This window comes from Alnus glutinosa, chromosome 12 (assembly GCF_958979055.1).
Source record: "Alnus glutinosa chromosome 12, dhAlnGlut1.1, whole genome shotgun sequence".
In the NCBI taxonomy this organism is placed as follows: Eukaryota; Viridiplantae; Streptophyta; class Magnoliopsida; order Fagales; family Betulaceae; genus Alnus; species Alnus glutinosa.
This window is the reverse complement of record NC_084897.1, coordinates 9,777,126-9,792,438: the sequence shown is the minus strand read 5'-3', so window position 1 is coordinate 9,792,438 and position 15,313 is coordinate 9,777,126. Positions and strand designations below refer to the sequence as shown.

General features: G+C 35.9%; 1 protein-coding gene across 1 annotated transcript; it reads right to left on the bottom strand.

The window, feature by feature from the left end:
- Nucleotides 1-6,715: 6,715 nt before the first annotated feature.
- LOC133852459 (ammonium transporter 2 member 4-like) lies at nucleotides 6,716-14,392 on the bottom strand. Its single transcript, XM_062289219.1, has 3 exons — nucleotides 13,746-14,392; nucleotides 13,305-13,590; nucleotides 6,716-7,336 (listed from the first exon to the last, which is right to left on the bottom strand). Exons 1-3 carry the CDS (start codon nucleotides 14,340-14,342, stop codon nucleotides 6,780-6,782), a joined length of 1,440 nt encoding a protein of 479 aa, XP_062145203.1. The 5' UTR covers nucleotides 14,343-14,392; the 3' UTR covers nucleotides 6,716-6,779.
- Nucleotides 14,393-15,313: the final 921 nt, after the last annotated feature.

Sequence of the window (15,313 nt, the reverse complement as noted above, 5' to 3'; positions counted from 1 at the left end):
CTTGATCATATATCAATTAAAACCGTTGTATAATAATCATTCACATAATCACAAAAAATATGAAGGATTGAGTTCAATCAATATAAAAGACTTTCTAAGACAAGATAAGAAATTCATAATGATTGAATATAAACATTAAAATCAATTCTCACAGTTATACAACCATCATGCATAGAGAAAATCCCAAACTAAAATACAATTAAACTATTGTTACTTGGAAAGGGCTACATCAACACCCTATTAGGAGATTGAAACTTCAATCCAAGTAGGAAAATGATTCCAAATTCGGCAAGAATTACGGTCTTTTATTGCGAGGCAATTTTAACATAGTAAACGTTTGAATTAGAGAAAAGATATTTCTGACATATTTGTTGAATATTTTATTAGCTTTCCAACGCTACCAATTTCTTACAATCCGATATTTGACGCAAAAGTTATGATCCAAACACTGAGACATATGCAGAATCCAAATTTGAATCCAATCCGATTTTGACTCTTAGTGGAGAAATTCCGATTTATTCCTTCACTTGATTTGATTAAACTTAACCACATCATATAGGTATTCTATTATGATTGGTTAAGCTTAAACATATCTTCTAGGTCTTCTCAAAGTGTGCTTTAAGCCCAAAATTAATGGAATTAATTGCATCTTTATTTAAAACCTGAAAAAATTAAAACAACACAAAATTAAACAAATAACAATGCTAAGGAATTAACATAAGCAAGTTAAGGGGCTTGAATGTGCAACATTCAGCGCTTATCAGTTTTATCTTGGGTGGTGAACTTCTATCTTTCATTTTGAGTGTGAGTTTGTGTAGTTGTTTCCATCTTCATTTCTGTCCGGTATCAAATTGGTATCAGAACTAAGGTTGCTAAAAGTCTTGATTTCTATGGCTATTCGTGGTCGTCGTGCTCAGGCTAACCAAGCCCAAGCAGCTCAAGAAAGAGACCTACGAGATATCGAAATGGACGACTTGAGGAGACAAATACAGCAGCTCCAAGAACGTTTAGAACGTTATGAAACCTTTGAACATGAAGATGTTCATGATGATGTTGAATATGAAGATTCGGAAGATCCTTCACAAGGATTCATCGATTGGGATTCTCCACCAACCTATGATATCGATATATTCTTTGTCATTTGATCAAGAGAAAGAATATATAGTAGATTGGGTGTGGATGCGTTCACATTTGGTGCCGCGTGATTCGCTATGACAGCGATTTAGACGATGGTTGTAATCATTCGAACGCCTACGCAAAAAAGCTGCTCTTTGTGGCTCCCGTTCGCTTGCCTGTTTGGTGGGCTGTCCAGACGTCAACCACAGAGAGCAAAATTCGGTCTCTGTGGCTTCCATTCAGTGACCATCCGGACGCCAGCACCAAGTGTAAAGACCAAGAAAATAAATATGGAATTTAACAATTAACAAATTATATTGATTAATTTGATTTGAATTAATAATTATGTTTTAAGTGATAATATTTGCATTATGAAAATATAGTTAGTTAAGATAAAATAATGGAATTAGAATAATAAAATACTATTAATGGGTCTTTAGGAAATAATAATAATGATGGATCCGATTGAATAAATAATTATTTGTATTGATAAAAATATAGTTAGATTGAATGTGGAGTTAAATATTAGTTGTTAAAAGATAGGATTTTAATATAATGGGGGTTCTAGTGTAATTAATATAAGCTGGACTTTAAAAAAATAAAAGAAATTCCCTTTGCCACGTGTCATCATACGGATCGCCGGAAGAAGAATGCGTTGTCTTCTCCCAAAAAAATGATAGAAATACATCACTTTTACAACAAGTTTACAACAGTCCTCTCACGCATGCCACCTTCCCTTCTCCTATTCCTTTCTTTCATTTTCCTCTCTTTTCCCCTCCCTCACGCAGCACCTCTCTCCCATTTCTCCCTTTCTCATTTCTTCCTCTACCTATAACAAACCGAGAGAGAGAGAGAGAGAGAGAGAGAGAGAGAGAGAGAGAGAGAGAGAGAGAGAGAGCTGCCATGGGAGAGATCGGCGCCGAGAGGTGCGATTTTTTGAGTGGCTCTTCGGCGGGTCGACGGAGGTAGAACCAGAGAACGATTTCCGGTGGGTTTCTGGCGATGGGTAACAAAAAGGTAAAAATCATATTTTCTTTAGCTTTTGGGTTTGGATTTTTAAATATGGGTTGTTGCTTTGATGATTCTCGGTTGATTGGACCGATTTGCTTAGGACTTTGGTTGCAAATTTCAAATGGGTAATAGAGTAGAAATTTGTGTGGGTTCTCAACAATTTTACGTTCCGGTTGATAGATATGGTTTGGTTGGGTTCCATGGGGGTTGGCCGAATGGGTCTTCCTCTTTGGGGGTTTTTGTAGCAATCGGTTGGGTTCGAGTTTTGAAGGGTTTGTGGTAGAATTCCATAGTGTTGGCCGTATGATATTTAGGTTGGAATGTTGTTACTCTTGGGGTCACGGCAGGGTTGAAATGGAGGTTTGATTTTTAGTTGTGGCTTTGGTATGGGTTTTCTGTTTGGAGTGATTTTAGGTGTGACATTGCAGAGTTTGGTTAATCTTTGTTGTGGCTGTGTGTGTGAAAATGGTGGATTTGTAGAGGTGTTTGTGACTTGTGATTTCATTATGGACTTATGTAGTTTTGGTGAAAGATGGACAGATTTGGAATGATTTTGATGGGCTTAGAATTGTTGTCCCTTGGCTGGCCATGTTGATAGAGATACTTTTGAAGGGGTGTTTTGTTTGGTTAAGTTGGTTGTTAAAGAAGAGTTGAAGTTTTAATGTTGAAGTTAATGTATATAGGTATTTTGTTATATGACTAACTATGGATAGAAGTTAAAATTGGGTTACTTGATATTGGTAAAGCCGAATGAGATGAGGGCTAAAATCAAATAAATAGATTCACATAAATTGCAATAATGGTTATTAAGTTACCATGTTAAATAAGATTAGGCTCTATAGTTTAAGTACTCAAGTATTTATGTAATAAAAGAATAAGAGTGGCGTAGATGACTAGTAATTAGCAAGGATTAAGTGTTAAGGGTAATGCTTAAATGAGAATGCTTTAAAATGGTAAATTGTCCAAATAGCCTAAGACAACAAATATAAAATAGTGTCACTATAGAAATACATAAATAGGCTCCAAAGTCTATTGGTAATGTAATTAGGTGATTAATGTTCTTACCTATGCAATATAAAATACCTAAGTGCGTTATGAGGTTATGCATAGCTTAATAAGCATTCTATACATATATGTACATATATATGTATATGGATCGAATACACTTAGCTTAAATGGATAAACAACTATAAGACTTATAGTTAATAATGATAATAAGGTAACTTGGTTCCCAATTTACCTATCCACGTACACCAAGTGTTTAAGTGTATCATTAGATTAGGTTTAAGCTTGTTAAGCATTGCATATATATATATAGACAAATACATGAATATGAGTTCGGTAAATAATGCTAAGTTAGTACATAAGCAATAAGTTCTAAAAAGATTAACAATAATGACAATATGATGCAACGATAATGAGGAGACAAATAAAATAGCAAACATTTTTTAAAGATTAAAGTGGGATAAAATATGAACCTAAACCTAAGTGTTAACCTAATAGTAGCTAAAGGTGCCGAACTAGCATTACAAGTGGGTTATGCAACGTGTGAGCACGCGGGTAGTTTACATGTCATAGAGTGTAGGTTCAATAGCGTAGTCTAATGTTACCAATGTTTGCAGGCTCGTATCATGATTGGAGACTTCGACTTGTCTCCAATGTAGAGTTCAAGTAACTAAAATGATGGAGTCATAAGTCTAATGCAGCCAGGGTGAGTATTCTACTCACTGAGAAACTACTATTTTCATATATTATAGAATTGCAAATATATAAGTGTTTTATAAATCCGAACCGACTGTAAGTTGACAATATATTTTGGATGTTTTAAGTAGTTTCAATTATGTTGAAGTATCAATGATGTTTATGAGAAATGATGTGTGACTGAAAAGTGTGATTTGAACTGATTTAAAGGATTTGATTGTGAGCTCTCATTGGGATTTAAATTATGCAAATGTTGATTGATGAATTGAGGTGTTAAACTGTTTATGAATTTACATTGGAAGCATGAGTTAAAGGCATGTTCATGAAATTAGAAAGTATATGTATATTGTTTTAAGGCATAAGCATATGAACGCTAAACGTGCATCGAAGTGAGGTTCATAGCCCTCGGGAAACTATACTTGGTTAAATCCCATTAGGCTTGGATTAATTTCCATGAGGCTTTGATTAATTTCCATGAGGAAACTTGCATGAGCATGTATAGCATTGTTTTTATGAGTGTGATGTTTTTATACTATGAGTAGTTATGCTAGATGTATTAGTATGCATAAGAGTTTTAATTGAAAATAGCTTATGTATATTTCTATCGTCTAGTTGCATGTGTTAAAAAGCATTGTGCCATTAATCATAAAAGTGTTGTAGTAGGTGAGAATGTATGTAGTTGTTTCCAACAATGAAACTTCTACGTATAAGCTCAACTGCGTAGTATGCTTTAAATGTTTTTTATTAGTCGGTGTCTGCTATATCAGCTATGGGGGTTTCAAACAAAAGTTTATAAAATTGGTAGTTGTTATAGTGTACGCAAGACTAAAAATGAAAATATGATTTTTTGTGAAAACTCAGTCAGTTTAATACTACTGAGGTCTCGGTATTATGTACTGAGATGGTGAACTCATTCTTTCACTTATATGGATGTGGCAAACCTCCAGAATCGTATAGATGATATTCCTTTGGCTGCAGGTACTCCTGTATAGTTGATGGTTTGGTAGCAGTGTACTCCGGATGTTATGACTGAAGCTCGTCGCGACGGTCGTAATTGTTAGATCACAAGTGTCCATTGTTTTATAGGTTTGGTATATGTCTTGTGACGTTTGTGTCACATATTCTTTGTAAAACCATTCTTTAATGTAATTATTATTTTGATAAGCCTTAAACAGATAGACAATATATTTCGGATGTCCCTGCCTTGGGAAGGAGTTTTGGTGGGGTTAATCTCTTGGGTCTTCCCGGGGTTTCGGCTTCAATTCCCTCTTGTCAGTGGGTCTTGTTTCCTCAATGGCCAAGGCCGATCTCATTTGTGTTTGGGTACCCCCAGTTAACAGGTTTGTCGTCTAGGGTCGTTGAGGTGGAGGAATCTTCAAAGGGGGTTGATCCAAAGGGAAGTGTTGTTGGGTGCCCCCCAGTTCCTGGTTTGCCATCTGGGATCGTTGAGGTGGGGGATTCTTCTAAGGGGGTTGATCCAAAGGATAGTGTTGTTGTTTACCCCAGGGTAGTGGAAGATAGTAAGTCGTGTTTTCGCACGATGGGGGTTTCGTTCGTGGGATCTGATCAGAAGGGATTTTTAGATTTTTTGGCTTTGATCGATGATGAGCGCTTTGACTTTGATTCCCCTCCTAAGAAGGATAAGGAGATAAAAAGGAAAAATGGGAAAAGAGAGGTCAAGAATCTAGAATGTTCTATTAATTTCGATATTAGGGGAATGGGTTCTAGAAAATGGGGGTTTGATGTAATTTTCTTCTATTGGGTTGTTCGGCTTTTTTTTTTTGTCCTTTTTGTATACTTCCTGTATGCTTAGGGGCGCCTTTAACGCTTTTTTAATAATATTTTGTTTATTACCTATCAAAAAAAAGATAGACAATATGGCTCTTTTGTGTAATTATCAGTTTATGTATATAGATGTGATTTCTGCTATTTAGATTATGTTTATAACTGCATAAATGTTAGTAGATGTGTTACTCTAATTATCAGGTATATATTATGAGGTATATACCGTATGTTGGCTTTGCAACATATCGTCGTTCCATTGTGATGATTCGTTTCATGTTTGTATAAAAATAAAAAAAAAATAAAAAATAAAAAAATGGGTCGTCACACCAAGAACTCCATTTTTAAAACATTTTAGGTGTTTTCTCGCATTTTCTTGACATCTAATTAATCCTAACAATTTAATCACTTAAATTTTGTACTTTAATCATTAAATAATGTCTTCAACATTATAGAGTTAAACCCTTTTACCTAGAAAGAAACTCGCTGGTGGTTACCCTAGCCATCAACGATTCAACCCTCATAAATAATTGGCAGATAGCACTACTTATTTTTTAAAATTATGAGAGGCTTCAACTCTTTCTTAGCCGGACAGCCTCTAAGACCAAATATGTACCAATTCAAGAGCACACCATGTAACCATATGGGCGGCATCCTATAATGGTTTTGGAAGCATTCCTACGAACTTTGTTTTCTTTTATTCGAATCAAAAGTGGGAAAGATCCTATTAAAACTCTTTATCCTATATAAATTAAAAAAAAAAAAAAAAAAAAAAAAAAAAAAAAGCGCTCAGGAAATAATTAAAAAATTAAAAAGCTCAACAATTAAGAAAAAAGAAGAAAATGAAAAGACTAAGCACTTAAATATCTTCCAATTAGAGTCATAAGCCCAAAAAACGAAAAACCAGCATGATGGCTTAATTCTTATTACAAGGGATGACAGTACATTGAAGGTTTTTTTTTATTTTTTTTTTATTTTTTTATTTTTTTTATTTTAAATATGTCCAAGCCATATCAGTAATCCACCAAAAACTAAAACGAAAAAGTAAAAAAAAAAAAATTAAAGAAAAAAAGGTAGAAGAAACATTAGGGAAAGTACACACAGCCCCATAGCCCTATTACATATTGTTCCTTTTCCCACATTTTTCTCATAAATCAACAGAACCCAAATCAAGCCATTTGAACTTCACCTTTTGGCACTACTGATTGGAAGTTATCACCATAGGCGGAGTTATGCTTACTATTCATAAACCTCTCCTTCTCCCCATCACCCCACAATGCATAGGCCTCCTCTCCATGAATTGCGTCATCCCCAATTTGCAACTCTTCCTCAGACAGCCTAAGCGGAATTCCACAAAACCTAATAAATAAACAAATTATGCTAGTCGTAAAGATGTTGAGGGATACTACAAACACGATTCCTAGAAGTTGAATTCCCATTTGATTAAACCCCGCTTGATAGTTCCCTGTTTTTAGCCCATAGGCAAGGCCTATGTAGTGTTCCCAATTGGGTACCAAATAGAAGAGACGGCAGAGCTTGGGCTCAGCAAAGAAGCCTGTGAGAATGCCGCCTAGGCTTCCAGCCACAGCATGGGTGTGAAAGACTGCCAAAGTGTCATCTACTTGCTTTAGGAACCAAATTTCTTTGTGGAGGACCATCATTGTATACCATGGAATGCTTCCGGACATGATTCCCATGAGAATCGCTGCCCAACCTTGCACAACTCCTGCTTAAAATAGAGTTAGGTACTTGTGTGTTCCATGTAACAAGGTATGTGTACTAACATAATGCTACAGAACTAGAGGTATTTGCAACCAACATTGCTAAGAGAAACAATAAAAAAAATTAAAAAAAAAAAAAAAAAAAATCGTGCATATTGAACCAAATCCGAGAATATGAACATATGTAGCCTTTTTATATAAACAAGATTCAAAAATCAACACAAATGTATGCAAGGTTTCATATGTACACTATTTGCATTTTTTTTTTACTCTTTTGTTGGTAATAAAACAAATTGTACTCAATATCTAGTAAATTAGTAAATTACTCCTACTTTGTCATATGGTACACAAACACATAAATATGGATATGTATATTCGTTGAGAAAATTTTCTTTCACAATATGAAACTAAAATACTCAAAGAAAATATATGTTTTTACATTGAAAACTTCATTACACATAAAATACTTTTCATGTCATATTTACAAAACATAATCCAAAGTGAAAAAAGTTTAATACTTTTCTGAACAATATCGTAATTTACTATCCCAAGTAGTTATTATAATTGACAACACAATTATCAAAATCAATATTTTTTTAGTTTCATATTTTAATGATTTTATTAGACGTCAACATTTTAATATTTTTATTTATTTATATTCTTAAATTCAGTGTAAAAACATATTTTGATTTAAGTTTTAGGTTCAAAGTTAAGTCGGTGTGAAAGTTGATCCAAGACCTAAGAATTTAGGTTCGTGTATGTTATCCAGCATAGACCTAATTGAAGTATAACAGTCATATATTTTGATTCTAACGTCAGATGAAGGAAATCATAGTAAATTTGGAACGATAATTCAAAGGGCTTCAACTTTAGATTTAACAAAAAGTTTCCAATTCTAATGTTTACTAGGTCAAAATGGATTGTCAATAAAAGACTGAAAATCTGAACAAAGCATCTCAGTTGGAGTATGGTTGCAACTCGTTGAAAGGAAGTCTTCAATGCATAAAATTAAGATATCCAGAACCTTCTGGTTGCAAGAGTGGTAGATGGGAGTTTGAACGGTAGTGGTTCATAAGTCTTACAAAACAGTCTAGTTAGTATGACAGTTGAACAACTTCCGAACGGGATAAAGATCATAGCTAGGTAGAATTGTCCGGCTGGACCGCAGTCCAATCATGTCCGGATGCCACCAGTGAGAATACTGTGAAACCCTAGTCGTCTAATCTTAAAAAGTCACGTCTTCTCCCATTCTATACAAGCCTCACATACCACGACTTCCAGACACTTAGAGAGATATTATTCCTTTGTTGTGAGATAAGTTCACCATCTTTTTTTTTTTTTTTTTTAATCCTAAATAAACCATAAACTTCGATCTCATAGTTTCATGTTTGAATCAAACCATAGAAGATCCTACAACCACCATAGTTTTGGGTTAAAGCGGATGGGGTTTGCTCATGAAGGTGATCCGTGTAGAAGAAGGCTAGAGGTTCTAAAGCCACTAAGGTGGGAAGTGAACATGTCGTTTACCGAGGTTAAAAGATTGGGTCTTCAGAGTTATAAAAGTTTTATAAGTAGAATAATCTGTAACATAAGTCTTTTTTATAGTAGATGCCTTTGGGGTTGGCTTGCCCCCAAAGTGTTTACTTTTAAAGAGTTCTTCAAAATATTTCCATTTAGTTGCTTATATATAATAAGCTTTTTGAGGAATACACTAAGTTTTCGAAACTTAACAAGAAAACCTTTAAAAAGCTCCAGAAAGTGGAAAATGAGAAAGACAAAGTTGAAACAAATCACTTGAGACTGACCTTAATGATTCTTAAGAAAATCTGGAAAAAAAAAAAAAAATTCTAATGATAAGCTTGATAGGATGTTAAATGCTCAAAAGCTTAATTGTGATAAATTTGGTCCAGGATTTGTTGACTCTTTCTCTTCTTTACTTTCTTCTTCTCATGAAAAATCTGATTCTATAGGTAAAGTTGTGTTTATTCCTACTGTGGTTAACAAAGCTAAGAAAGTTGCTTGTGATGGTGTGCCTAAGCATAAATCAGCTGCTACTCATAGAAGATAGCCTACTTCTAGGTTTGGACCTACTTGTTATCATTGCGGCAACGTTAGTCATATCCAGCCAAATTGTTTCTTGCTAAGAAGGCCTGATATGCAAGGGGGCGTTCAACCGTCCCCCTGCAGGCCTTTTATATTAAAAAAATTTGTTTTTAATCAAAAAGTTGTCTATGATGTCACATCAGAGACAACTTTTTGATTTAAAAACAAATTTTTTTAATATAAAAGGGTTCCTGGGAGACGGTTGAACGTCCCCCAGGAATCATTTCCCCTTGCTGAGACCCTGTGACCACTTACATGAGAATTCCTATCTTAGGAAAAAAAAAAAAAAGGGGGGGTTGTTCAGGTTGGTTAAAGATGTCTTGACTAGATTAGATGTGTTGAAAAAATAGAAAGTTATAATTCATAAGGCACCACACACAATCAAGAAATTATGGGTTAGAAAAGGTGACCATATCCATCCTTTGGGCGAGAATAATGGTAGTTATGCATTAACTTAGGTTATTGCATCTCATCCCTAAGATTTCACTTATGCTCCATTTGTTTCGGTATAAAATAGTTTCCGTCGTAAAATAGTTTCAGGAAAGTCATTTTTCAGAATAATATTTTCCTTCGAAATCATTTTTCGGTGTTTGGTGCGTACGGAAAATTACAAATATTTTTTATATTTTAATTTAATCATATTAATTAAAAAAAATAAATTTTATTCACAACATAAAAAATGTTGATATAAAATAATATAAAAATATTTTTTTAATATTTGGCATATACAAATTCCGGCAAAGTTGCCGGAATCTAACCATTTTTGCCGGATTCCAGCGATCTTTGCCGGAATCAGGCAGAAAACGGCCGGATCTCGGCCAGTTGATCGGAAACCGGCCGTCTTGGCCGAGATCCCGCCATTCTGGGAGGATCCCGGCCGGACTGGCCGAAGATTCCGCCAGAACGGCCGGATCCGACCAGATGCCAGGGGTCCCGCCGTTCTGGCCAGATCCAGGCCGGATCTGTCTAGGATCTCGGCCAGATGGCCGGTGACCCGGCCGCTCCGGCCAGTCTGGCACGGTATCTCCGGAATCCGGCGATGTCTGCAGGATTTCTCCGAATTCCAGCCTAATTTGGCGGATTCCGGCATCGACTAGAGTCGGAATCTGGCTTGTCGAAATCTGACAATATTTAACTGCTTGAATGTAAAGGTCGACTACGTTGTTTAAAAAAGAATCGACTGCATATACCATCTACGGAAAAAGATTTACGCTATTAAAAAGCGTAAATCATTTTCCGAAATTTATTAAGCATTTTTTGTCAAACGAAAATCATTTTCTGGGTTGACCATTATTTTCGCCCTTACCAAACACCGGAAAATACCGAAATCATTTTCCAGAAATCGTTTTACGCTGAAACAAACGGAGCATTAGTGTTAGATTTATCATCTTAGGGCATGTCCTTTTTGCATTGTACATGTCACATTGCATTCCGCATAAATGTCATTGTGCAGTATTTTTTTTTTTTTTTTTCAAACTTTGTTTTTTTTAATAATAATAATAAAAAAAATGTCTGAAGGTCCATATTGAGTGTATGATTTCCTCTAGTGTGCTTAATGGTTTGTAAGCTCTATATGGATGCATGTGTGAGTGTTATTCAAGAGTAATTTTATGTGTAAAGTGATTTTCAAAATGGCGCATAAGAAAAATGTTAATAATACTTGCACAATTTGACTGTCATAATTTGGAGTTTGACCACATGTGTGCAAGTGTTTGGTAGGTAATCATTTGCGGGGATCGCACAACTTTGCGGACCAAATTAACTTCAAACTAGTTGAACCTAGGACTAGCATTTCATGTCATATCTCTCCCTAGTCACTACATTAAGCACATGTGTACTATAGAAAAAGCCGATATCCCTAGATCTATGCAAGAGGTGGACATTGCATGTTTAAAAGTTGGCATCTATGTAGCCTTACAGACAAAGCCAATGTTCACTCATTGCGAAAAAAGTGTGAACAAAGTAAATGAATGGACTAGGATGACATTTTAGTGCTTGGTATTGGGGGCAGTGCATATATGAGTGTCCATACGTCCTACTAGTTTGGTTTGACTTTTGGTCTTTAGAGTTTACTTTTCCTATACTTGTGGTTTCATGTGTATGCCTAACCTCCTCACAAATTTAAGGTTTTACGCTCACTTATTGCAAATCACTCACACACATCATGCAAGTGTTGTTAAAAGTTTATAACTCATGTTTGCACTATGGTGAAAATTGACTTAAGTTTTTTATTTATTTTTTTCCTCCTCAAGCATACAACTAACACTTGACATTTATGATTGCTTTTAAATCATTCAGTATCTCTTGTTGGAATTATGCTTTCAATATGTTCTTAGTGAGTGTAAGTTGGAATATGAGTGAGAAGGGGACATGCTTTGGTGCTTTGAATGTAAGTTAGCATTGAACTTCTGTTATATCTTTTTAGCCTTGTGCATATGTTTTGTTGTATTCTGTACAATTATTTATATTTTATTTTTTTTTTTAAAAAAATGTTTGGCTAGCTTTCGCTATCATTTTGTGATAAAAAATGGGGAATAAGCAATGGTTCAAGGGGAGTAGGTTTTTGTTGTTGTTGTTGTTGTTTTTTTTTTTTTTTTTTTTGATATTCTGACTGACATAAATGGTTTTTGTGCTAATGGACTGATATTGTATTATTTTTTTTATTTCCATCTATTTACATTTGATGATAGCTCACTTTGATAATCATATTATGTGTTCTCTCATGATGTACATTTAGTGATCAAAATTTGTTTATCATATTGATAATTCTGGTTCTACATATGTTTGATGAGCTTGTAAGTGTTTTAGGAAATAACATCTTCATCAATGAGTTCAAAAGAATCCTAGTTTAGTGGTTTGATGGGATTTTTCTTGTAATTCATTGTAAATTTTCGTTGAGTTATAATGGTGTAAGTTTGTCACAGAATTTCTAAAGGGGGAATTTGTTAGGTTTTTAGTATTAGTAAATTTAGTATCAAAATATATTTTGATCAAAGTTTTAGGTAGGGTTGAGTCGGTGTGAAAGTAGATCTAAACATAAGAATTCAAATTTGTGTACGTTGTCCAGCATAGATCTAGTTGGAGTAAAACAACTAAATCTTTTACTTTCGACATCAGATGAAGGAAAGCTTGATGGCGTTGGAAACATAATTCAAAGGGATACAACTTCGTATTTTAAGAATATTTTTCAATTTTGATGTTTACTATGTCAAAATGGATTGTCAATAGAAATTTAATCTCGACAGAACAGTTCGATTGGAGTCTCGTTGCAACTAGTTCAAACAGAAGTTTTCAATGCCTAAACTTAATAGTTCCAGAACCGTCGGGTTGCAAGAGCGGTTGATGGGGAGCGTTGAACAATAGCGGTTCATAAGTCTTTTAGAATAGTCCAGTTGGTATGGTGATTGGACACTGTCTGAATGGGAGAAATATCACAGCTAGGCAGAATTGTCCACTTAGACTCCGATCGGACAATATCCGAACTTTACCTGCTAGAAAACTGTGAAACCCCAGCCGACTCAGCTTAGAAAGTCAGGTTTTCTCTCATTCTATATAAGCTCAAATACCACAACTTCTAGACACTTAGAGAGGTATTATTCCTTTATTACGAGAGAAGTTTACCATCTTTCTTGAGCCTAAAAATATCATAAACTTCTCCTAGTTTCATCTTTGCCAAATCAAACTACAAAAAAGCCTATAACCACCAGAGTTCTTGGTTGAAGCGAACGAGATAGATTTGCTCGTGAAGGTGATCCGTGTACAGAAGGCCATGGGTTCTAATATGAGTTGAAAGTATTAAATATCCATATGAATTATGTTTATGCCATGGCCCATGTATTACTATATCTACAATTGGAGAAAATTAAGTACCTGCAGCTGGGGTGATACAGACCAAACCAGTGATCATGCCCTGAGTAGCGCCAATCACAGAAGGCTTTCCGAAGAAAACCATATCAAGAATAAGCCACGTCAGCAAGCTTGTGGCCGTGCATACGTGGGTGTTAAGAACGGCCAGAGATGCGTCTGTGCTGACAGTGTAAGGATCTCCTCCATTGAATCCTGTCCATCCCATCCAAAGTAGACCCGCCCCTGCCAGCATCAGAAGGATGTTGTTTGGGGGGAACCTCTCCTTGTCCTTGATTGCCCTTGGCCCCACCTGCACCATTTATCCGATTTTCCGATACAACAATTGGTATTACGTATACATATATGAAAGATTAAACTATAATTTTTTTATTTTTTTTTTATTTTTTTTGTTAAAAAAAGAAAAGAAAATTGTCTTGTAATTGTAATTGTAATTGTAGGTTTTACCCAGAAAGCTGCAGTGAAACCAGCCACCCCGGAAGAGAGGTGAATAACGAAGCCTCCAGAGTAATCAATAAGGCCCATCTTAGACAACCACCCATCGGGGCACCATATACTATACGCACCCAGAGTGTAAGAGCAGGTAAGCCAAAGTGGCACAAACAACATCCATGCATGAAAATTCATCCTCCCCAGCAATGCCCCAGCAATCAAAATCAACGTGATTGCAGCAAACACAAACTGAAAGTAAACCATGGTCGCGTTGGGTAAGTACCCAATAAAAGTTTTGTCCAGAAGAAACCCTTCGTCCAACGCTACATTTGGCCGTCCTAGGAAGTTGATGAATTTTTTCCCAAATGACATTTGGTAGCCCCACCCCACCCAGCAGACAAGCACAGCCGCAAAGGCGTAGAGGGCCATGAAGGCCGAATTCACCGCCCATTTCTTTTTCACTATGCTTCCGTAGAGGATGACGAGGCCTGGAACACTTTGGAGGCCCACGAGAGTGGCGGCGGTGAGCTGCCACGCATTGTCACCCTTGTTCAACCATTCGGGGCTTCCCTCGTCGGGCGCGAGGTTCAAAGGGAGAAAGACCTGGGCCATCCCTTGGATCAGACACTTACGGCGGGTTCAGGCCTAAGAGGGTTGGTGAATGTAGCGGTGGCGGTGCAACTCAAATAATTAAGCTAGCTAGAGATATGCTTATTAGCTTATATACATGTATGTATATATAGAGGCTAGAGCTTTGGGGCATGCTGGAACATGCCTGGACCATGTCATTTTCTGTGATCTTGTTTGTTAATTTGTAGGATAACTGGGCATTGCAAAGTTACCTAAATGCCCTAGTCATTTCCGTTTGGGTTAGCAATGGGTTTTGTCATGTCAAGGGTTAAGAGTGGAAGTTCGGGAGTACGGAACAAAGCTTAAGTTTGATTCGGCGGAGAATCCCTCGGCTACTGGTTAAAGCACTGGAATTTCCGCCGAAACTCAGGTGGAGCACATTAATTTGGGCCCATGATTGATACTTCCTAGGGAACGTGTCCTTTGGGAGTCAATTAATATAACTATATATGTACAGTTGTTGCCTCATCATCTTGATGGGTATTTTTTTTTTTTTATTGGCAGTCATCTCTATGGGTTTGGCTCATGCAAGTTTGAAGTAGCCTTTATAATTTAGTATGCAAGTATGAAGTAGTCTTCGAGCTAAGGAATATGCATAATTTAGGATCACAATTTTCACAATTTTCTGGATGCGAAAAGCTTTTAATGTCTGGGACTAACATAGTTAGTGATCAAAGCATAAACACAACTATTATGCTAAATACCCAGTGGAAAAATAAAGCGATTTTAGGTTTATTTACGGTCAATATGTTCAAGCTGATTCTCTAATGCAACAACACCTCAACAGGAACAGCTCCCCAAGAAGAGTAGCAATTAAAAAGAAAAATAAACTAAAATCACTAAGGCGTTTTCTAATCTATGCCTACTAATGTCGTATCGATAAAATACACTCTGTATTTATACGTTAAGTTAAGTACCCTCAATTAGAATGTACCGTGTTTATTCATCCCATC